Source organism: Dipodomys ordii, unplaced genomic scaffold (genome assembly GCF_000151885.1).
Source record: "Dipodomys ordii isolate 6190 unplaced genomic scaffold, Dord_2.0 Scaffold7, whole genome shotgun sequence".
Lineage (NCBI taxonomy): Eukaryota > Metazoa > Chordata > Mammalia > Rodentia > Heteromyidae > Dipodomys > Dipodomys ordii.
This window is the reverse complement of record NW_012267223.1, coordinates 13,753,971-13,778,633: the sequence shown is the minus strand read 5'-3', so window position 1 is coordinate 13,778,633 and position 24,663 is coordinate 13,753,971. Positions and strand designations below refer to the sequence as shown.

The window sequence follows — 24,663 nt, the reverse complement described above, 5'->3', positions numbered from 1 at the left end:
TTCCCCCAGATCAACTCCAAGTTTTCTTTAGTTTTACTTAGGCCAACCTTGGGAACTACAGGATCAGCCCCGCCCACTTTCAGACCCGCCCCCAGGCCACGCCCTCAGCCCGACTAACTCCTCCTCCTTAAGTCCCGCCTTCTCCTCTGCTCCCTGCCAATCAGGTGGCAGCCACCTTGTCGCCGGCCCCTCCCTCCCCCTCCCCAGCCCGCCCCGGAGGCCACACCGGGGCCGCACAGTGCTGCGGGCGGAGTTGCCCGGGCTGCGGAAGGATGGCGCTGGCTGAGTGCAGCTTTTCAGAGGACCAGTTCCGGGAGGCCATCGCTGAGCTCCAAGAGCCCTCCCTGGCCGGGGCCGACTGGCAGCTGCTGGTGGACGCCTCGGGCATCACCATCTACCGGCTGTTGGACCAGGTAGCTGCCAGCCCTCTGGAGGAGCTCGGGGTCGGAGCTCCGCGGGCGATGCTCGGCCCCCGCGGGCGGGAGATCCCGGCCGGCCCGCGGGTCCCCCGCAGCGCGGGGCGGAGACTCCCGGAGCGCTGGGCGGGACCCCTGGCGGCTTTGCCCGCAGCCGATAGCGGAGAGTGAGGAGCTAATCTGAATGTTGGCGGTTGTGTGACAGTTTGTGGAACTAGCCCCAAACCGAATTGAAGGTCCCGAGGCTCCCGGGGCTGCTTCTCTGGCTGCAGGCCTTCTTCCCCTTGGCCGGGACATCGGAGCTCTTTTTCTAGTTAAAGGTGCTCAGATGTGTCCGGGCTCCGTTCACTTTAAACACAAGAGACATTATAACCAGGTGAGGACGAATCCCAGGTCCTCTGAGTGTCAACATGGCGTCCAACCACAGGGAGCCAGCTTTTGGGAGCATGTGACTACTGGGCAGTCAGCAGTCTGGGCCGTGAGGGGGTTTATTGTCACAAGTGTACAAAAGGCCTCTGAAAGCAGACAGCTGAGAAGACACAAGTGACTGGGGTTCCAGTCAGGCTGGGGACAGTGCAACTCGGAAAGTTGCTTGTTAGGAGGAAATGACAATGCTGAAATGAGCATCAGCCCACGCCTAGGCCTTGTAGGGGACAAACCTACAGGGGGACATATCTTACTGGTGAGCGGGGTGATGGATGTTTAGGGGGTGCGGGAGGAGGAACATCCTGGGGCTTAGATGCAAGTAAAGGGAATAGCTAAGGCCAGCAGCCCGAGCAAGACCTACTGTGATCTCTGATCTCCAGGAGTTTAGTGACCAGATCTTCCTTCCTTCCTTCCCTTCCATTGCCTTCCCTTCCCCTTCCTTCCTTCTTTCCTGTCTCTCCCTCTCCCTCTCTCTCTCCCTCTCTCTTTTCTTTTGTGGTGCTTGAACTCAGGGCCTGGGTACAGTCCCTGAGCTTTTTGCTCAAGGCTAGTGCTGTACTACTTGGAACCACAGCCCCACTTCGGTTTTCTGATGATTAATTTGAGACAAGAGTCTCATGGACTTTCCTGTCCAGGTTGGCTTCAAACCCCAGATCTCAGCCTCTTGAGTAGCTAGGATTACAGGCGTGAGCCCTGGATCTTGACATGCCTTCACAGTTACAGTTGATAACTTGATTCTGAAGTTGCAGGTAGGAAACTTCACTACACAAGAGCTGTAGGTGAATAGAGTTGGTTATTAAGTAATTGTCAGTTTGGAAATAGTTGGAACCAGGTAGCTGTCTAGGTGGGCATGCGGTATTGCACCGTAGACTGTTATCAGAGGCTTGTCTATCAGTTACACCTGTGTAACAAACACAGCGTGGCCTTTAGGTTATAAGTTACAGGCAGGTAAGTTAAGTGAAATTAAGATTTCCTGGCAGAAGACCAGATTATTTGAGAGCTAGAGAGGGAAGGTACTCTAATGCTCACCTGATTCCATATCAAATTCAAGGATGCCTGGAGAGGCAAAGCAATACTCCGTGAAGGTCAGAGCAGGGGTAGGCTTGGAAGCTTCATCATCTAATGAATCTTAAACATGTGAATGCTTTTTAAAGTACCTTCTAGTGTACATTAAATGTATAGCTTTACATTTTAAAACAGGAAACAAGCCTTTTTTCAGCAGAGTTTTTCACTGTTGAACAAGGAATAGAAACCCAACTCCTCACGTGGTTTGTTACGAGGTTCAAGTCAAATTTGTCAGTCATGGGACAATCATTGACAGCTGTGTATAAGACAATGCACCGAACCAGCCCCCTTGCAAGCAACATACCCCAAGGCTAAGTAACTAAGTAGAAAATACTGCTGCTATGAAGAAGTTCCCTGTGTAGGTCTCTGGCATTTTAGGGGCATTCATCTCCTGCTGATAATCAGCCTGAGGCTGTCCTCATAGATTCACCTACAGCTTTAAGGGATGGAAAGAACTGGAAGTGGTCATGTTTCCACTGATGGTGCTCCATCACACCCAGAGGAACACATGTTCCTTTACTGCTGTTGTGTTTCCATAAGGGTGGCAGTGACCCACCAACTCTGCAAGACCATTGGTTCCCATAAGATGATTGAGACGCATACAGCCTAGGAGAGGCAGTTACTTTCTTATTGAAACTCTAGAATAAATACCTCAGTGTGAAAATGCACATGTTGGCAGACAAAATCTACCTTCTCTGTGATTACTGCATTATCCCTACCAACCACATGAAGACATTTACTAAGTTCTCCTACTAAGCTGCTCAGAAATATCTAGCGTCTCGTTCCTTTCCGTCCTCCTCCTCCTCCTCCTTCTTTCTATTGTGGGGCTTGAACTCAGGGCTTGGGGGCTGTCCTTGAGCTTTTGAGCTCAAGGCCAGTGTTCTAGCATTTTGAGCCACAGCTCCACTTCTCAGTTTTCTGGTGATGAATCGGAGATTAGAGTCTCACAGACTTTCCTGCCCTGGCTGGCTTTAAAATGATTCTCAGATCCCAGCCTCCTGAATAGCTAGGATTACAGGCCTGAGCCACAAGCACCCAGCTGTCTTTGCCTCTGAACTAGTGCTTAACTACCTCCTACCCAGAATCATAGCACCTACTTGGCTAGTTTCTTGACCTCTCACCTCTTCACTCTTCCTGTATCCTGTGCATCAAGCATCTGATAGGAAGACTCTGGTCTTATTGCTACCCTCTCAGTGGCTCTGTTGATTACAGAATTAATAAGCCACTGCAGTAGAATTGTTGCATGCTTTCTTATCAGCTAGGCACCAAGTTCTTTGCAAATGTTGACTTACTCAATTCTGGCATTAACCTAATGATAAGAAACTGTGCTTGTCACCTGTTAACCTATATGGAAATGAAAGATGAAGTTGGTTGGTCAAGATTTGACCTAGGATCTGAACTCAGATATCTGGCTTCAGATTTGAGCTTTAAAACTTGTTGTGCACTTCTGTAGAGAAGACAAACACTGCTTGGTAGATATCCTAAACTGGTGTATTCCCAGCTCACTTTCTCAATCACACCTCCCATTACCATGGACTTCCACTATCTTCCATTTATACCAACAAGGAAGTGGAAGTTCAGGGAGGGTAAGTGACATATCCTTCTGCCCATGAAGACCTTGTTCTTCCTTCTATATCACACAAACTCTTTGCCAAAAGAAGCCTCCCAAATGTGAAATGGGCCATCATAAGTGGAGGATATTTCTTATAACTGGGGAATATTAAAAAAAGAGACCGAAGACTCTTAGTTTATATCACTCACTCAGCCTTTACTGAGAGTCTTCAATGGCTTAAATGTTATCCTGTGGATGTAAGACAGTTTAGCTAGGAAAAAGTTGTTAGCATTGGTTGGATCAATAGCCTTTATGGGTCCTTCTTGCCACATGTGGCACTCAAATGGTTGCTGATGTCCCCTGCTTGGCTGTCTATACAGAGAGGGAGGTGGACAGCTGTACAGCTTCTTGGAGCTCCTTATTTGACAGGTCTTCAAACAGGTGTGGGGAAAAAAAAACCAAAACTGTAGCCGGGTGCTGTTGGCTCATGCCTGTAAATCCTAGCTACTCAGAATGCTGAGATCTGAGGATCACATTCAAAGCAGCCTGGGCAGGAAAGTCCTTGACACTCTTATCTCTAATAACCCACCAGAAAACCACAAGTGGTGCTGTGGCTCAAGTGGTAGAGTGCTAGCCTTGAGCGGAAGAGCTCAGGGACAGGACCTAGGCCCAGAGTTCAAGCCCCATGATCGACAAAAAAATAAAAATAAAAATCAAGACAGAAAACCTCTCACCAAAACTACGATAGTGTCTAGATGAAGTATATTTTGAAAGGACTAAAATAAAACTACAGGCCCTTAAGTTTTCAAGGTTATAAATTATATTTGAAATTTTAATGTTGTATCTCATTGTATCCACTAGCAATTCTAAATTCTGTCCTGGGACAAAAGGTAACTTTTTGCTCTACAAGATTTTAATATATTTTAAGCTTTCTTTTCTGTTAAGCCATTCAAGTACATATTTAGAAAGCCACTCATCCAATACCATCATCTCTTTCTTTTTTCACTTCTCTTTTTCTTTCTTAAGTCCATTCCATTTTTTTCTACTCTTTTTTTCCTCCTCTCTGTGTTGTCTTGGCCCTATGTTATCTTGGCAGTAAAGTACCTGTATACAATGCTGCAGTTTATACAATGTTACTACATGTAAGACCCCCTCCAAATAATTCTGGAAGAGAACCAGGGATGAGCTTATTTTCTTACTTTATATATAGAAATGAGGCCCAGAGTCATTAAGTGGGTCACAGAAGACTTTGTAGATAGTAACCAGCATGAATCAATCTACTTTGCAAAACTTACTCTCAAATATGCAGCTTGCTGGGAGGCCAGAACTCTGTTTTTGTTTTTGTTTTTTTTTCCCCTGGAGGCTGATTGAAACCAGACCAAGGCTGTCAGATGGTGTTGGTAGGAGCAAGTTGCTAAATGTCTTATTTGCTTCTACTCAATGAAGTGACTCTATGTCTCAGGCCTTTGGGAAGCAGCTTGGAGTGTTGTGGTTGGAAAAGCATATATTCCTACCTCTGCTGTAAGCCTCTATTGTATGCTTTTGAAAGAGGAACAGATTTTGGAGTCAAGTCTTCCTGGGTCCAAACTCCAGCTCTGTTCCACTCTCCTTCATTCAGGAGAGAGTCATTCACCATCATCCTGTGCTGCTGCTGGCTTGGGGATGCAGGGGTGCGTGGTGGCCAAGGGAGATGAGTGTGCTGCTTCAACGAAGGAATTCTTCAACATAAACTAGAGTCGTGAATATTCAGAATGAGCCCCGTCCTAGGTAATGAGAGATGTGCCTGAAAGCATGTGGCGAAGAGAACTGAGAGGGAAAAAGGCCAACAAATATCTGGGTCAGAAATACAGAGGAAATTATATCTCAGGGCAGTAGCATATTTGGGACCTTCAAAAACCAACACCAGGCCTCACGGTGAGGACTTGGATTTAACTGCTGGGGTGGGGAGGGAGGGGGACTTTTATGGCCTTTTTAGAATGTGCCCCTTTCATGGATGGTTTGGCTATATTCTGTTCTTGCCATTGCTGTAACCGAGTTTTGTTCGTAATCAAATGTTATCCAACAGCGACCGCATCGCTAAAGCTTCCCCAGAGATTCAAATGATCCTGCTGGCGCTGAAGGAGAGGGAACAGCTCACGCTGGTCCCTCAGCCAGGCTGTCCTTGTTCTCCTGAGAGTCAGAAGGCCCCAGCACTGGAGCGAGCAGAGCTGAGTGGCTGGGAGCCAGGCTACATACTAGCTAGGTGATGTTGGCCAGTTACTTGTCTACTTGGGATAATGCTTACCTTTTCAGGATTATGAAGAACACTAGACGAAATGCCATGGGGCAGAGTAGTTCTTACATTTGAGTGTGCATGAGAATCGTGTTTAAAAAAAATCAGAGTTGACAATCTTCAGGTTATTTTTCTCCTCCTCCTTTTCTTCCTCCTCTTCCTCCTCCTTCTTCTGGTGGTATTTTAGTTTGAACTCAGGGCCTCATATTTTCCTAGCAAGTACTCTACCATATGAGCCATACCCTCAGTGGATTTGATCTGAGGCATGAGTGTTTACAGTGTGTGTGTGTGTGTGTGTGTGTGTGTGTACTACTTTTTGTATTACTTCACATTATAGTTCTCACCAGTTGCTGAGTGATGCCAAAGCTGCTGGTCCAGGGACCACACATCAAGAACCACTGACCAAGCGGGGCACTGGTGGCTCACGCCTGTAATCCTGGCTACTCAGGAGGCTGAGATCTGAGGATCACCGTTCAAAGCCAGCCAGGGTAGGAAAGTCTGTGAGACTCTTTATCTCCAATAAACCACCAGAGAACCAGAAGTGGTGCTGTGGCTCAAGTGGTAGAGCATTAGCCTTGAGCTGAAGAACTGAGGGACAGCACCCAAGCCCAGAGTTCAAGCCCCACGACTGACAAAAAAAAGAACCACTGATCATTAACTAAGTTCTGACATTTTGAGAGGTGAAGTCAGAGCCAGGAGGGTTTTGTAGAGATGAGCAGCAATAGAAATTAAAAGGTGAGAGTGAGGGGGGAAAAAAAGAATCTTTAGAGTCTGTGGTGAAACAGACTCTCTCTGGTATTCAGATGTGGGACTCCTTTGGAGAGCTTATGTTCCCCTGAGAAGTTCTCTGATGTATGTGTACACACATGTATGCATGTGTACACATGTAAGTATGTATACACATGTAAATATGTTTGTGTATATGTGTATGCATGCATACACTGGTAGTACTGGGAATCTGAACTCAAGGCCTCCTGCTTGCTAGGTACTCTTACTACTGAGCCATACCTCCAGCCCTGATTTGACTGGTTATTTTTGACATAGAGCCTTACTTCTTGCCTGGATATGCACCTGGACGTGATCCCCGCTATGTTAGGTTTTCCATTATAGCTTGCATAACGGGCACACTGCATGCCAACCTGTCTGTTGAAAAAGCATCTTACAAGCTTTTCTGCCAGGGCTGGTCTCAAACTGTGATCCTCTCATTCTTAGCCTCCCAAAGACCTATGTGAATGATTAAAAAAGACAGTCAATATCAAATAGTTTTGGAAACTAAACCTAGCCTAGGGGCTTAGAACAACAGTTACCAGTATTATTGGGAGAATTTACAGCAGCTCTTTCAAATATGCTATTGCAGTGGCTGCTGACAAATGACCAATGAAAACATATTTTTTGAGCTGCAAATTCAAGCAGAAGCCTATAGTTTGCCTTCTTAAGATCCTGGAGGAGCCTTGCAGGCCTGCACTATTTGCTGAGTTTCTCTGTGGGAGGGGACAGTACTTCCTGTATCAGGGCATGGGCGGTTCTTTATATCTCTACAAAATTCATTGTCATCCTCAACTGAATGCTCTTAGCTCCCTAACAGGCCACCCAGCAGTACTCCTGTGCTTTTGCCCTGCATAATCTTATGGCCTGGGAAATGTTAATGAGTCTCATCAGCAGTGTTCTGTCCTTCTGCTTTCCAGTGATGTGAAATAAAGTAACCAGCCTAAAAACCTTCTCACAGAACGGGGGATGAACTGCTGGGATGGGGCTCAGGGTCTTCAGGCATCTAAAGAAAGGGAACAAAGAGGAATGAAGTCAGGAAGCCAAGTGCAGGTGGCTCTCCTGTAATCCTAGCCATTCCGGAGGATGAGATCTGAGGATGGAGGTTGGACACCAGCCGGGGCAGGAAAAGTCCAGCAGGCAAAAAGCCAGAAGTAGAGCTGTAGCTCAAGTGGTAGAGAGCCAGCCTTGAGCAAACAAAAGCAATAGGACAACACCTAGGCCCTGAGTCCTAATATGGGGCATACGCATGTGCGCGCGCGCGCGCGCACGTACGCACGCACGCACACACACACACACACACACACGCACACACACACACACACACACACACACACAGAGTCAGGAAGAACCATGGGAAAAGGGAAAGGGATGAAAGTGCGGCCCTGTTGGGTAGCATATTAACAGAGGCCAGCCTGTCCGGGATGGGGTGTCTGTCTGAAGGTAGGAGAAAATTCAGCCTGTTTGGTTAACAAACATTTTGATCTATGTGCAGAGACAGTGGCTCAGCTGATCACCTAGGAGGCCAAGAAATAGTGGGAGAACAAGGGAAGGGGTAACAATGCTTGACAAGAAATGTCCTCGTTGCCTTACTCATGTAACTGTAACCCCTCTGTACAGCATCTTTATAGTAAAATAAAATTAAAAAGAAAAAATGTGGAGGGTGTTTTCCAGGTATTTTCTGAATCATGGAGGGAAGGGTTTTCTTTGCAGGAAGCCCTTTTATGGAAAGAATAGAAGGAGAGTTTCTTTTTAAAAACATTTTATTGTTGCCGGGCGCTGGTGGCTCACGCCTGTAATCCTAGCTACTCAGGAGGCTGAGATCTGAGGATCGCGGTTCAAAGCCAGCCCTGGCAGGAGAGACCGTGAGACTCCTATCTCCAATAAACCACCAGGAAATTGGAAGTGGCGCTGTAGCTCAAGTGGTAGAGCGCTCGCCTTGAGCTGAAGAGCTGAGGGACAGCGCCCAGGCCCAGAGTTCAAGAGTTCAACAAACAAAAAACAAACAAAAAAAAACATTTTATTGTTCTTATAAATGTGATATACAGAGAGGTTACAGTTACGTAAGTCAGGTAAAGAGTACATTTCTGTTTTTAGTCATGGGGCTTGAACTCAGGGTCTGGGCACTGTCCCTGAGCTCTTTTTGTTCAAGGCTGGCACTCTACCACATTGGGCCATAGCTCCACATCCAGTTTTCTGGTGGTAAATTGGAGATAAGAGTCTCAGACTTTCTTGCCCAGGCTGGCTTTGAACTGTAAACCTCAGATCTCAGCCTCCTGAGTAACTAGGATTACAGGCGTGAGCCACTGACACCTGGTCCTTTCTGGACAATGTCATCCCTTCCCTGGCACTCTCAGTTTTTCCTCACATCTCCACCCAGAAGTTGTACAGTTCATTTTCAACACAGTGTCTTGTGAGTACCATTGTTGCTTTTGTTTACTCTTTTCCCCTACATTTCTGTGTCTCTTCTTACCCTCCTACAGAAAAATGAACAAACAAGACAAAAAGAAAAGTGAAAACAGCAACAAAGAACAAAACCTGTTGTTTCCATTTCCTGGAGTTCATTCAATAAATACTATTTTGTATGATCAGCGATACATAGGCAATTCTTTGTGTTGGGAGGAGAGTTTCTTAACCCTCACCATTTCCCAAGATGACAATTCAACACTGTATCCATTAGAATTGTTTTTATTTAGTTTTGTGACCTAACAGTTCAGAGGTAAGCAGGTGTTGATTTGGCTAATCAGTGATACTATCAACCCTGAGTCTTATATTGCCTTCTTTTATTTTTTTGCCTCTTGATCACAGAATAGTTGCTGTAGCTCAAAATAATCCTATCCATGTTCAGAACAGAGAATGTGGCTTTCCTACCTGCAGAGGAGACTAGAAAAGTTATTATCTGTGCACATTCTACAAAGAAATTCTCTTAGAAAGGAAGACGGGATTTATAACATATCAGTGCTTCTGCTTCTTTTGGTAATTTATTCTGCATATGGTATTGGTTAATGGTCTGCCACCAATGTAATCCTTTCACTATTTGGAATTTAGGAAAGTTAATGTCTTATAAAGAGAACATTAAAAAAGTACCCTATATATTTTTCTCTAGAGAAGGAAATTCTGATGCTCTTTTTATTTTGTGCTGGCCCCTAGGGCTTGAACTCAGGGCCTTGAACTTGGGCCACAAGTTCCATTTCTGGCTTTTTGCCTGCTGAACTTTCCTTCCCTGGCTGGCTTCTCTGTGATTCTCTGATCGCAGCCTCCTGAGTAGCTAAGATTATAGGTATGAGCCACCAGTGCCCCATTTGAGATACTCCTTAAAGGTGGTTTGGGGAAGAACTTCAGGGAAAAAGACAAGTCTCTTGAGAAAGCTAATTTGGAGTCATTTGCTGCAATGTTAGTAATTTTGGAAAAACATATATAAAAAATATTGCAAAGGAATTGTACCTCCTATATTAAAGAGGTCTTACACATCAGTACTATGAACTTTGCCCTTTCTATATCAAATTGTTCATGCAGACCAGAGCCCTCGTCCTGGCAGGCTGTATATTCCCAGCCCACGCTCAGTACACCTTTCCTAAAGGTTTATGGAAAGTGCAAATAACCTAAAATATTAGTGCATGTAACCCAAACATTCCTCTCCAAAGACACTGTTCTAATGGATAAAAATTAGAAAATTTGACCAAGTATTCTATGCTTACTCTGGAAATATGTGCATCAAATATCTGGAAACAAGTATCTTTGAGGAATAATTCAGTTCCATTCAATTCTCCAGAGCTTCAGCATATCATGGAGTTAAAAATAAATAAGAGTAGCAGCTGTTTGTACCATATTATTTCTATTTGGTCCTATAGATTAGTTTTTATTCCCTTCAAAGAAATCCAGTATGATCAATAGTAGCTGTGGATTATGGGTTAAAATATAACTTTAAATGCTTTTCAAGTTTTCCTATAATGAATAGAAACTGCTTTTATATTTACTGAAAATTCACCTTACTATTTTGAAGATGAACTAAGAAGAATGTGTTTGCTGAGAGCCTATTTAGAAAGAAATCACCGGTGAAAAAGTGCTTGGACCCAGCCGTGTGGGCTGTACTATTTCAGCACTGGCAAAGAATGTCGTATTTCTGGACTAGGAAAGGTGTTACCCAGAACTTTGTTCCTCTGGGGGTCTGGCTTTGCTCACTTCTGCCATGAAAAGGTTGTTTAAAGGAAGTTGTCACAATAGTTCATTCTTCTGAATTCACGCAAACCAGGGCCCTTCTATTTTTCTCTTCCTAGAAGGCTTTCTGTTCTTCTGTTCCTCTTGTTTTATGCTAAGATAGGACTGGGGTCATGAAAGGCTGTAACCCCGTTCAGGAAGGGAAGGGACCTCAGTTAAGGAAACAGTTTGTTGTAATTCATTTCTGCAGATATCCCAAGCTAAACCATGGGAGACTGGGGAGATCACTATCATAACACGTAGGTTCTCCTTTTGCCCAGCGTGCATAGACTAGGAACTCAACAATATAGAACAAGTTGCTAATTGTCTCTCTTCCTGTTGATGGAAACACATGGTGTGTGTAGGGGAGTACATGCGTGACTGTGTATAAACCCTTAGCCATGTTCCTAATGGGAGCACAGAGGGCAGACAGGAGAAGGGAGGAGGCTTAAGTCCCCATCAATGGAGACTTGTTATCAAGCTATGGGTTTGCTCACCTGCTAGATCCTTATAGAATCAATTTCAATTTCCCCTTCCATTTTTCTTTTTTCTTCTTCCTCCTCCTCCTCTTCTTCTTCTCCTTCTCCTTCTTCTGGGATTTTTCAGCTGGAATGTGGTTCGCCCTGGATGATGCCACTTTAGCTAGAGACTCCTGATGCTGAGGCCCTCTGGAAGGAATCACCATGTCCTTCCCTTAATTTCGTATCAGCCTCCAGCATTGAAAGAAAGAAGATGGCTTCTTTTGCAAGTGGTTACAGGACACCTCCCCCCCACAGCCCCCCTGCCCCTTAGCAAGGCGTGGAAGCAGGAACTTTTCTGACAGCTCTTCATTGGTTTGTGTTCTTTGCCTACTGTTTTCACTGATTTTAAGGTAAGAGCCTGTGACTTACACTTAACCATACAGCCTTTAAACACAATGAAGGTTAAGAATTATACACTGCCCTTGTCCAGAGAGTGACAGGTGTAACGGAGCCAGCTCAAGCCCAGACCCTTGCAGACAAAGATGTAGACTAAGATGAAGGCCAGGAAACTCTTGTCCTTTGTATCCAGAAATGCCTTTTTCTGAACAAAGGAAACTAGTATGATTTGGAGCAGATGTTTCTTCCCTTTGTACATAGTCTGCCTTTGTACATAATCAAAAAGAAGCTGTTGAAAAATTCTCTGCTTGGAATTGATTTTTTAAAATATTTTCTTTCTTTATACTCTGTAGATATTTAAAATACAACCTTTCTCTCCAGAACTCTACCTAAGGACATAACATTGGATGTCTAATGACCATCTCAAACCCCCCAAATGCAACTTTCTAGGCCTCCTGGCCCACAGATCACCTCTTCGCCGGTTTCTTCCATGTTAGAGAAGGCATGCCCACCGACACAGTGTCCCAGAAAACGCCCTCCTTGATTCTTTCTTGTCTCTTCTCCCTCAGTCAGTCCTATCCGCAAGTCCTGTCTCCAGAATACATCTGTAAACCTCTGCTGTTAACTTCCTGACACAGTCACGGCCATCTCTTTCTTAATTTTTTTTTATTGTGACGATAAAGGTGATTTACAAAGGGGTTACAGTTACATGAGTCAGGTGAAGAGTACATTTCTTTTTGGGCGGTGTCCCCCTTTTCCTCGCTCTCTTGAGTTTTTCCTTCCCATCCCCACCCACAAGTTGTACAGTTCATGTTCCACGCGGTGTCCTGTGAGTACCCTGCTGCATCTGTTCAGCCTTTGTCCCTTCATTCCTGTGCTTTCCTTTCCTCTCTCAAAGACAAATAAATGGACAAACACAACAAAAAGGAATGAACATCGCCTCTTTGCTGAACCACTGGACTGGCTTTTGAAGCCATTTCTGATTGCTTCTGATCTATTTTCTAGCAAGCACTAAGAATCATCTTTAAAATCTTTAAAAAAAATGCTAAACTGGGCGCAGGTGGCTCATGCCGTAATACTAGCTACTCAGGAGACTGAGATCTGAGGATTGCAGTTCAAAGCCAGCCTCGGCAGGAAAGTCAGAGACTCTTATCTCCAATAAACCACCAGAAAACCGGAAGTGGTGCTGTGGCTCATGTGGTAGAGCGCTAGCCTTGAGCTGAAGAGCTGAGGGGCAGTGCCCAGGCCCAGAGTTCAGGCCCAACGACCGACAGAACAACAAACAAACAAAAAACTAATCAGAGACAGTCACATGTAAAGTACATGCCTCATCAGATCTGGTTGTTCTACTTAGGGATGGGGAAATTAGTCTCTGGATGTTCTTTGCTTTTCCTTCAAAATTTGTTGTTGTTGTTATTATTATTATTATTTTATTATTTTTGTCAGTCGTGGGGCCTGAACTCTGGGCCTGGGCACTGTCCTTCAGCTCTTCAGCTCAAGACTAGTGCTCTACCACTTGAGCCACAGTGCCACTTCCGGCTTTTTCTGCTTATGTGGTGCTAAGGGCCTCATACATGCAAGGCAAGCACTCTACCACTGAGCCACCTTCCAAGCCCAAAATTTGTTATTATTATGAGCTATTTACTATATAAATTTATGTTGTTAAGAAAAAAGTGCCTAGATTTATTGACCTGCCTACAGTTGCCATGGTAGGACCAGACCAGATGCTTTTGGAGACCTTGAGGGCCGTGGGCCAGATGTTCCCCACCTCTGTGATCTGAAGCCATTCATTAGTTCTTCCATAGTAACCACAATGAGCCAGTTAACCTTATCCTGGTTTTCAGGATCTTTTGCCGTCTGGCCCTCTACCTCCTAACTTCAGCTTTTAACGTTCTTCCTCCCATCTAGAATTCTCTATACCCCAAGCTCTTTAAGGAGACTCAAGGGCCTTTCCTCCTATCAGCAGTGCCTTTCCACATCATCACGTGACTGGCTAACATCTAGAACACAAGGCCCTGAAAAGTGTTACCCTCCTACTAGAGCTTCTTCCTGTCCACCTTTGACAGGCCCTGTCCTGTGTGCCTTCTCCCGCTACCGCCTTCCCCCACAGCCAAGGGACCATCCCCCATGCAACCCTTTCTCCCTCCTACTTAAGTCTCCCGGCTGACAGAACTGCTCCTGCCATCATGCCCTCAGTTAAACATAAGGTCCATGACCACAGGTCGTATGTGCTTTTACAGTTTTTGTGTTTCCAAGAGCCTACAGGGAGTCCATGTTTGGTATGGCATGCACCCTGACCTCAGCAGTCTATCCTATGATGCGGAATCTGGCATCCATAGATTCTTTCTCTCTGTTCTGTTTCTGTAGCCCTCTGGTCTTTTTAAGTATAAGGTCTTTGGTGTTCTGGAAGACTGCTGCCCAGCTCTCCTTGCAGATGTCTATATGGACTTAGACTACAGGAAAGAGTGGGACCAGTATGTTAAAGGTAAGTGATGCCTACTTTACAAAAAAATTAGAGAAGCAAATGTATTCTTGCTTATCCTAGGCGGTAGAAAGGAACAGATACCATTTCTGCTTGGCTGGTGATTCCTTTCAAATTGTAGCACAAAAGTCTTGCACGTGTGCGGTGGAAATGGGCCTTTGCGGTTCTGGCACCAGCTCCTGACATCCTGGGACCCGTCTGCAGCTGGCACTGGGGCAGCTTTGCTCAGTCTGCTGCGGTGGGATGATAGCCCAGGTACCAAGCTGGTCGTGGAAGGTCTCGCAGGCGGTGCTGCTCAAACATGCTATTGCAAGTGGAATCAAAGTTCCCTTTAAAGAGGCATGAATACATGCACGGGGTGAGGGGGGGGAAGAGGGGATGTGGCTTGCGAGCATTCGAGGTGCAGGGGGATCAGCATGAATGGTGACAGGAAGCACTGAGCAGTGCTTTCAGAAGCCACCTTAGGCTTGAGGCTGCTGGGTCGGCCAGAACAATAGTCAACTCTTCTATTATTACTGAGGAGAAGGGTCCAGGCCTCCAAGCACCTGGGCATGGCCGCCGGGCTGTAGGGAATGAGGCTCCCCCCGGAGGAGATGTAGAGTTGTGACAGGCATTAACAGAGGAGCCTTCTGTTCCTTAGCTGGGAGAGGCTCTGGCCTCCCAGGCACCCAGGATCAGGCTGGGGAGCCAGCCCCAGTACATGGAGTCTTTAGCCAGGACTCCTGGCTGCAAGAATCAAAACGCCAGTTCAAGATAGCATAAGGTAAGAAAAGAGAGCTCATTGCTCCACATTGAAAAGTCCAAGGGCTACTGGTGTCTAGGAGAGTTGCCTTTGGAGAGTTGCCGCATAATTTTATCAGGATGTTTCTTTCTCTATTTCTAAACTGTTTTCCTTGGTGTTACCTGATTCTCAGGGGGAATCCTCCCCCTCTCCCCTCTCTCTTTGTTGCTGGTCTTGGAGCTTGAACTCAGGGCCTGGGCACTGTGTCTGAGCTTCTTTGTGCTCAAGTACTCTTCCACTTGAGCCACAGCACCCCTACTTTCTGAGTAGTTTATTGGAGAAGTGAATCTCATGGGCTTTCCTGCCCCAGCTGGCTTCACACACAATCCTCAGATCTCAGCCTCTTGAGTAGCTAGGATTATAGGCAGATGCCACCAGTGCCTGGCTCTCTCTTGCTCTCTCTCAATGGGGAATCTATCCTCCAGGTGATGGGACTTGCATTCTAAATACATAAATAACCCCAGAGGAAGGAGCATTTTCCTTTCCCCTAGAAAGTACAGCCAGAGTGCAGGATGGGCTCGGAGTTCAGCATGGAGCACCTGCTTACCCCTGTGGTAATGGCCATGCCCAGGGCAACCTAGTGTTTGCCAGTACCTTTGCTGGGTAGGGGCTTTGTGACATTCACCTGTCTCCAAGGGAGCAGGCTGACTGTCCTACTCTGCCTGCAGCCAGGAAGCAGCTGTGTAACACAGACTCTGCCAGTAGAGTCCACCGAAGAGAGGCACATGTGGCTTGAGTTTGGAAAAGAGCAGCACGAGGAAGCAGGCAGCATACAAAATCTCTGTTTTCCCATGGCTGCTAAAGTTATATGACTTCAAGGAAAGCAATTGCAGAGCCTCTCATGTCTGCTACCCAGCCACAGCCCCTTGTGCTATGGCGCCCCGTGAAGCCGCAGCTGGAATAGTCCTGACGGGCTTTTGTTGTTGCTGTTGTTTTAACAGCTTTTGTATTTGTGTGCTGGTACTGGAGCTCTGAACTCAGGGCCTCATGCTCTTGCTTAGCTTTTTCGCTCAAAGCTGGTTCTCTACCACTTAAGCCACATGTTCCCTGTGGCTTTTTGCTAGTTAATTGAAGATAAGAAAGAGTCTTTCAGGTTTGCCCAGGCTGGCACCAAACCATGATCCTCAGATCATAGCCTCCCAAATAGCGAGGATTACAGGCATGAGCCATCGAAGTATGGCTTAATCCTGAGGTCCTTGTCCTTGCTCTGGTCCTTCCGGATACTGAATACCTGACAGCCTTTTGGCTAAAGTTTGGCAGGTGTGCAGATAAGATCCCAGCCAGCTGTACTATCCCCCAGCTGATCACCGTGGCCACCTTGTCCGTTCCTGACATCACTGCATAACCTGCTTATGCCCCAGATGTACTGACCAGCCTGCAGTCAATAAATAGGGAAGCAGGCAGCAGGCGATGCCCTGGGAGATGGTTAAGATGCTGTAGCAGAGAAAAGGGACATGATGCGGAGTGCACAGAAGCAACTGTACTCCACTCTTCCCTTACTTTCAGACCTCCGGTGACACTGATGCAATGACCAGCCACTTAATCAACAGGCTGATTTCAACAGATTAAAATAAATAAATAAGCCCTTAATGTATCCCCTAGGGACTCCTTGGTCCCTGAACAGACTTTTGGGGTTTCTTGTTGACACAGTTATGTAGCAGCCCTCCACACAGCCTGGCAGGGGAGAGGCAGGAGCGAGGAGGCTGTGTGCCTCCCCCTGCAACAGCTGGCTGCTGTTTGCACATTGTGGCATGAGGGGATCTCATCTCCTGGTGCTGAGGCATCATGGGAAGAAACGTGGGTTAGCCAGAGAGCCCATCCACTGTCTACCTTTTTAGGAGGGACTTTGCCCTCTGAACACTCCAGACCTAGAATCTGTGATTCGTTCCCTCTGGCTGCCAGGGGTTAAAGCTTGTTGAGGAAGGCAGGGCTCAAAAGCAAAACTATTGGTGTTCTAGTGCCATCTGGTGGCTAACTCATTAAAACACTTCTAACTTGGTTTTTTTCACATCGACATCTTTTCAATGCAGTCTGTCCCAGAATATTGTTTATACTGTGCACAGTACAAATTTTCTTGGGCTCTGTTGGCTTTTGCTGTATTTTTTTATGTCCTTTTGGTGGTCATGAAACTACAAGACTTTTAAAAAATATATTTGCCAGGTGCTGGTGGCTCAAGCCTATAATCCTAGCTCCCCAAGAGACTCTTATCTCTAACTAGTTAGCAAAAGAGGTAGAAGTAGGAGGATGGCTCAAGTGGGAGAGCATCAGGCTTGAGTGAAAAAGCTAAGGGACAGCACCCAGGCCGTGAGTTCAAGCCCCCCCAGTACTGGTACAAAAAATATGAGTTAGTGGTGTATTATGCATGATGAAGCTATCCAGGTTTCTTGTGACTTGAAACCACAGAAGACTCCGGACGTACTAACTTCTTCTGTTCTCCTGTAGAGCTCTATGAAAAGGAATGCGATGGAAAGACAGTGGTGTACTGGGAAGTCAAGTACCCCTTCCCCATGTCCAACAGAGATGTATCCTTCAACCCTTCAAAGCCCACCATGCCTCCACCCCCCCCACACCTCCTCAGCTCCTGCGTGGTCTGTGCCCTTGGCCCCTGGCTGATGTGTGAGCTAAATCTCATTTTTCAGCTGTGTGGACAATACTGTCTTCAGTCTTTATGGGAGGATCTGTTGGAACTGTGACTTCTTGTGTGACTCATTTTTTTTCTCAGAGGCTCAAAGTGTGATTTCTGGGTCTGACCACAGGGTCACTACAGGGCAGCTCATGCTCTCTGGAGAAACTGTCCTAGGCTGGAAATTGTTGGCTCATGGAGTTGGGGGCTCGAAAGGATCACTTTATGAAGCCTAGTGGTCCAGACCCTTCCACAGAACAGATGACAGGCATGCAGGCGAATGGGATACAGGCACTGGCACCCATTCCTGCACTTTCTGCTCTCCTCAAGACTCCCTCCTGTCTCAGCTGACTCCCCCCTTCTCCCAGGCCCCCCTCCCCCTCCAACCTCACCGTCCTCTTCACTATTGGCTCTGGACACTGGGTGTATGCCTCTGTCTCTCCACTGCCTTGCTTATGCAATGAAGTGGCCACATGAAATGAAGGGACTTTATGGTGGCCAGAAAACAAAATGAGTTTCCTAGCTTTTCTGTATGTCTCTAAGGGCTATTAACTTATTGACCAGAGGAAACAGTGCAATAAAAAAGAACATTTGTTTGGGAACAAAGGACCCCAAGTTAAGACCATGTTTGACCATGAAGAACAGCCCTTCACTTCTCTGGGTCTTAGTGAACTCACAGCCACAGGGTGAACACAGGTACTGTGCCAGGTTTTAATCAATGTATCAGGTAACTTGTCGTCCATGGAGTGTCTGGTGATGTGCCAAGCAAGCTGCGGAGCGACTGGAACAATCATTTGCTGTAAGGAAAAAGTTCAAGGCTTGGGAGAGAAGAGCCCGAGGCCAGAGGGAGGACCGCAACAGCCTTCCCAGAAACATGGAAGAGCTTTCCCCATCCAGACCCCGGGGAGCGGGGCAGGGGCAGAGGGGGCTGTAGGGACATGGAGGTGTCTGGAGGTGCAGTTACTGTGTTTTCTCAAATGCAGTTGTGTTGCCTCAGAGTGTCCTAGGCCTGAACTCTGGGCCTGGGCGCTCTCCCTCAGCTCCTCAGCTCAAGGCTAGCACTCTACCACTTGAGCCACAGCACCACTTCTGGCTTTTTCTGTTTATATGGTGCTGAGGAATTGAACCCAGGGTCTCATGCGTGCGAGGCAAGCACTCTACCACTGAGCCACCTTCCCAGCCCTTTTATTTTATTTTTTTTACTGTTCTAGGCAGCTAGTTTGAAACCCCACATTCTTTTATTTGAACCTATGAAACTGTAATGAACTCATTTAATGTTTGAGCCCCATCTGGCTGTGACATCACAGGTAGCCAGATGTGAGTTCAGTCAGTCAGTCAGTTTCTTTCATTTCAGCTAGATTGTGGAACTTTGGATACGTTTCTTTTCCTCGTGGAGCCTCAGAGTTGCTGTCTGAGGAATGGGGGCATTTGTATCAACGTCTCTTAGGTTGTAATTATCTTCTGGAACAGAGCTAGTGGCTGATCTGTAAACACCTATAGAGATGAAACAACTTCATATGATTGCTAGATGTCTGTAATTATAGTTCTAAGAACAGGACAAAAATGACCAATCATTTATTCTGTCCCAGGCTCTCTCTCCTGCTTTGAGCAGTCTTGCCTGGAGACTAATATGACCAAGAGCACTACCTTTCCCTAGCTTGGGACATTGAGTCTCAGAGAGGTTGACTACTTTACCCAGGAGCACAGAAGTGCCATGCTGGAGGTGCGGAATCCCCTACCCCTGCTTTGCCTCTGACTTAGGAGGCTTCCTCTTGCCCGTTTGCCGTGCTGGTGTTGGCATGCCTTGACTGGCCATGCAGTATGTCTTCATCCGGCAGCAGCGAGAAATGGAGGTGGAAGGACGGAAGATCCATGTGGTCCTGGCTCAGAGTACCTCTGTGCCTCAGTTTCCTGAGAAGTCGGGTGTGATCCGAGTGAAGCAGTACAAGCAGAGCCTGGCCATTGAGAGCGATGGCAAGAAAGGGAGCAAAGGTAAAAGCGAAGGTGCAGTTCATGTGGCAGCTCGTCCAGCGCAGGCCAACAGGAAGCCTGGGCTGCTTGGAAGGCATGTCCTATACATGTTATATACACAGAGGACAGGGGAGGGCATGGGGCAAAGCAGGCCTTGGATCAGCCATGGGGAGGAGAGGTCCTACCTCTGTCCCCCAATCTTGGCGAGAGCCTGAGGTACATGTTTCAGTGTGATCCAATTTGTTTTTGTTACCACCTCCTGCCTTATCAAAACACTATAAGTAGGCAGGTATGGGTGGCTCATGCCTATAATCCTAGCTACTCAGGAGGCTGAGATCTGAGGGTTGTGGTTGGAAGCCAGCCTGGGCAGAAAAGTCCCTGTGAGACTTATCTCCAATAAACTACTCAATAAAGCTGGGAGTGATGCTGTGCCTCCAGTGATAGATAGAGTGCTAGCCTTGAGCACAAAGAGGCACCCTGGGCTAGCACCCAGGTCCTGAGTTCAAGCTCCAAGACCCACAAAACAAAACAAAACACCACAAGTAAACCAGATGGTTTAGAAAGTCACTTTGGCTGATCCTAGGATACATAGGCTAGGCCTGGGTGTGGACAAGATGGGGGGCGGGGCAGATGTACTGGAAGATGTGACTTCCATTTAAGAAAAAGGCAGAGACTCAGGACCTGTCTACCTTGAATTCTAGTGTCCCCCCCCCCACCCGTCAAAGAGGGATGTGTGGATACAGATTGGGGCTTGCAGCCACCTGCTTTATTGCAGTGAGTGTGACCTGCGTCCTAGGCAAAATCTGAAGCATACATCTGCATGTTAGGTCTGTCTCCTTGACTTCCATGAGTCTCCATTTCATCATTTATAAAATAAGATTCATTCTGCCAGTTCCTTTTCGGTTGTGATGATAACAAAAAACGAGAGACTCTGTTCAAGTGACTAGCACCTGCCAAATGTTCAATAAATAGTAGAAAAATATGCCTGTGGCTGTTTTCAAGAATTCTTATTTGTAAATACCTTCAAAGTAAGTGGGTAGAGAAAGGTTCACTTGGGAATATGTGCTTGCTACCTTTCCCTGTGCTTTCTGGGCTGGAGTCTGATGATACAAAACCTGTGGGCATTTTGTTGTTGCACTTTTTCCGATGCTTCCCCCCCTTTCTGAATTGTCATTTTTCCCCCCTTCAGTTTTCATGTATTACTTCGATAACCCGGGTGGCCACATTCCGTCCTGGCTCATTAACTGGGCGGCCAAGGTGAGATCCTGGGCGGCAGAGGGGGGTGGGGAGGGGTAAGTATGCTTGACAAATGTTGACTTAGCCTCTGGAGCTGTCAGGCTGAAGAGACACATTGTCCCTGGCGTAATGAGGCTCCTTTATGAAGACTTTGGTTGAGTGACTTTGGTTAGGGCTGGGCTTGCCAATACCCAGGATGAAGGCTGGAACAAAAGACAAAAGAATCTGTAGCTTGGAATGCCAGCCCCTCCCTGGTAGTGGCCCCAGACCCTGCCAGGATCACTCTCTGGAACCTTCGAACAATAGAGTGCTCCCTCTAGGAACAATAGTCCCCCAGGCCCCATGTCTGCTTAGGAAGGTGTAGGACAAACAAACTGGGCTTGGAGACAGCCGGATGTGTGCAGGCCTAAAGGAAGCCTCCAGTTTTGTCACTGTGGCTTTGTTCTTCTGTGGGAAGAAGGGATTGCTATGGTGGTCTGAGGTCCTGGCATCATGGGGACCTTCAACCTGCTTTATACAGGAACGATGAGAAGGCTGAGCAGCTTCGAGGAGTTGCACAGATGTGATTTTTGAATCGTGGCTCTATGACTTGCTTGTTCTATTTATAAATTTCTTGCTTTTTAATAATGGAGATGGGTATCCCCTGCCCTACAGAACAGGAATGAATAAGACAGAGTTTGGGGAAAAGGCTCACATAATATGGAACACTTAATTAAATAGCAAGATACCCTATACTCTGATTGCCAAAGCCTTAGCCTGTTCTAGGTCTATAAAGCAAGTTTTTCCTCTCACTTTTTTTTTTTGAAGAATTCCACAATTTTTAACTCAACCCCATTTCCAGTGTCTGCTTTTTTTTTTCTTCAAGAAAGGTCTCAGAAAGCTCTTTTAATTAATAAAACTAAAAATGTAAGATAGTATATGCAGTAGTTTCTGTCCTCTGCACACACACACTCTCTCTCTGTTTTTCCCTGAGCTACTAGGGTTTGAACATATGACCTACCACTTGAGTGCTGCTTTATTTTTTTTTCAGATATTTTTCAGTTTATTTTCTGGGCTTCTGCCCAGAACAGCTTTAGATCTTTATCCTCCTATCTACCTCCATCTCCCAAGTAACTGGGATTACTGCCTTACAGATGGCCTGGCTTATTTTTTGAGAGTAGGGTCTTGCTAACTTTTTGTTTGGTTTTTTTTTGGTCCAGACTGATCTGAAACTGTGATCCTTCTTGCTCTATCTCTTGAGTCGGTGGGATTGCAGGTGTGGGCCACCATGCCTGTCTTACTTATGCTAGAGTCTTTCCTTTCCTCATTATTTGAGACAATGTTGTGTTGAAATCTGGCTAAAGGCTCCATTGCCTTTCTTATGCCCAGTGCCATGTTGTTTAACCTTTTGCCCATCCCAAAGAATTGAGTCATAGAAATGACAAGGTCTTTTTTTTCCTTTGCAGAATGGAGTTCCAAATTTCTTAAACGACACAGCAAAAGCTTGTCAGAACTACCTCAAGAAATCATAAGAAAGACTCGTCGGAACTCTTGCATCTTTGGAAGTATCACCATCCACTGATGCTCAGCCTTCCTCCCATTTCTGTCGTCAGAGAAGTGCACTTCCTTTAGCACATATCCCAAAGCACATCTGCCTGATGTCTGGCTCACTGGCTTCCTTCCTCTTTTTACTGCCCTGGCTGGTGGGGTTGCTTTCTTCCACCATTGAATGCGGGACAGGAAAACCTCTGCTTGCCTATTTTACATAGGATTACTCCATAGGTTACAGAAGCACCCATGGTAGGTGGAGGAAGGAAAACAAAATGTAAAGGCAGCCATTCTCAGCCAGGTTGGAACTTTCCAGAATGTGCTTTCTTGTAATTCAGGAGGGACTGCTGACAGCTGTCCCTCTATTCAGAGCTGACCTTGTGTGCGTGTGTGTGTGTGTGTGTGTGTGTGAACATTGGAGACATTGGCTGATGCCCATTTGCCTTTTGCTTTGCTGACTTAAATTGGCTGGGGTTTAAGGTAGGAATCCAGAAAGTCTTGACCTGGTCCTATTTGAAGGATTAGTAGCTGCTATGACATTGGACCATTGTGTGAAGCACTTTAGGCCTGACTGAGCATGTGATAGGATAACCACCCCATCCCACCCCACCTCTGTCCATATCTAGAGTAGGGAAAGGCTGCCTGTACCTCTTGGCTCTGTTTTATGGAGGGATCAAAAACAGAGTTGCTTTGTGCACAGTGCTGTGACACAGCGTCTCTCTCTACAGCTCCACAACAGTCCCTTCTTACTCATGTCGGTGCTGTGCTGCACACAAAGCATCTTTGCTCTTGATGCCTCAGTTTCCCTTCTGGAACATCTGGAGATGTTGAAGAGACAATAATAATTCACAAGCAGCTAGAATGGAATTAGTAGCTTGGTTGACTTTGTACTTTTTATTTGCTCAAGAATTCTACCTCTTCAACCACCAAAATGACCTTCAGAGTACTGTATTTCCTTCTCAATTTTTGCTAGGGAAAGATACTGCTGCTGTGGCTGAAGGCAGAGTCTTGGTGACCTCAGGGAACATTTGTAATCAGTCTGCGTACTGACACCAAATTTGATGAATGGACATGGACATTCAGGATATAAAGCCATTGGTGTCCCTCAGACCATATGTTTTCTCTCTGGGAAGAAAGATGTACCAAAATGAATAAACACAGAGTGATTTAAACTTCGTTCAGAATCTTCTTGTAAGAACAAATCAGTAAGGCCTCTTTTGTTCGCAATTGATGGACAGCCTAACTCATAGACTTGAACAGAAAAGTATTTTAAGCTCATTTACATACAAGGACAGACTGGGGCACTTGTTTGGAGTAGAGGCTGCTTCTACACAGCACTGGAATGTGAAGTGTGTGGGGAACTGAGAACCCTTGCACACTATACTGGGTGACAGAGTGCAACCAAAAATATACCCGGTAGGAGCTTAAGAGGGTATGCTTGATTGCTCATGGCGTATCTTTCCACAGTGCTGAGGTGTAGCATCCAAATAGCATTTACTGTATCATGCAAATAAGCACATTGCTGGGCTTATCTTCCCCCAGGTTTGTGTGTCTCTGTGTTAGCTGTAAGCATTTTGGATAAAGCAGTCATTGCCCTTTGGTTGCTGGCTCTGAAGGTAGTAGACAGTAGGTATTCACACGGTGACTTGCTGAATAGGTGATTTAGAGACGATTGACCAAATGACATGAACCCAGGAGACAAAACCCAGCTAGATATGCAGGCTCATTCCTCACTGGTTCAAGTCGAAAGAGTCCAAGTTAGCATTATGCCAGGCTCTGAGCTCTCTAGATTCCCATTGGTCTTTCCATGGTAATTCCAAGAACTTTCTTGCTCGGCTCAGAGGTGGCTCGGCTGGCTCGGGATACTATACTATTAGGGGAATGACTGAATCCAGCATAGCTTAGGGTTTCAGTTGAGATTTAATGGCAAAAAAGTAGCACTACTGTGAAGCCTGATTTGTTTTTTCCACAGGTGAATTATCCACGCTGCATAACAATTCCACTTCGTTGCTGAGGAGTTCCAGCAGCACAGGGTCACTGCCCTTGAAAAGATTCCCATTTCACAGCACGAGTCCTGGCCTGGCTCTCAGGCTGCCATTCCTCCCTCAGGATCCCCACCCATAAGGCCTGCCCTTCACACTTCCTAGTTTCCCAGCTAGATCTGGAAGAGACAACGCGGGAAGAACCCACTGGAAATGCCATCCATCCAGCTCAGAGCACTAGGTTTAAAAGTGTGGAGACATTGATTCACTTACGGGTGATTTCTGTGGTCAGGCATGAGGACAGGTAGAGTGGTTCCTGGGATGAATGAGGCAGACATGGCATTTTCCTGCAGGGAGTTGATAGTCTCTTGAAGAAGACACAAGCCACGGGCAGGCAGTAAGTACTCTGAAAGGCCAAGCAGAGGGCTCTTTAGCATGGTTTCCTAGCCAAAGCTGAGGAGCAGGAAGCATCCTGGAGTTGAAGAAAACTGTTCCAGACAGCAGAACCAAT

The 24,663-nt window shown here is 46.3% G+C and overlaps 1 protein-coding gene across 2 annotated transcripts; it reads left to right on the top strand.

Annotated features, from left to right (window-relative positions):
* The first annotated feature begins 261 nt into the window (after positions 1 to 261).
* Pctp (phosphatidylcholine transfer protein) lies at positions 262 to 22,793 on the top strand. 2 transcript variants are annotated; one of them, XM_013037723.1, is made up of 6 exons: positions 262 to 413; positions 13,918 to 14,035; positions 17,256 to 17,335; positions 19,257 to 19,428; positions 20,597 to 20,664; positions 22,089 to 22,793. In XM_013037723.1, the coding sequence occupies exons 1-6, from the start codon at positions 273 to 275 to the stop codon at positions 22,152 to 22,154; spliced, it is 645 nt and encodes a 214-aa protein (XP_012893177.1). In that variant the 5' UTR covers positions 262 to 272; the 3' UTR covers positions 22,155 to 22,793. The 2 variants fall into 2 exon arrangements, with proteins under 2 accessions (XP_012893177.1, XP_012893183.1); XM_013037729.1 differs by lacking the exon at positions 20,597 to 20,664.
* The last annotated feature ends 1,870 nt before the right edge of the window (positions 22,794 to 24,663 follow it).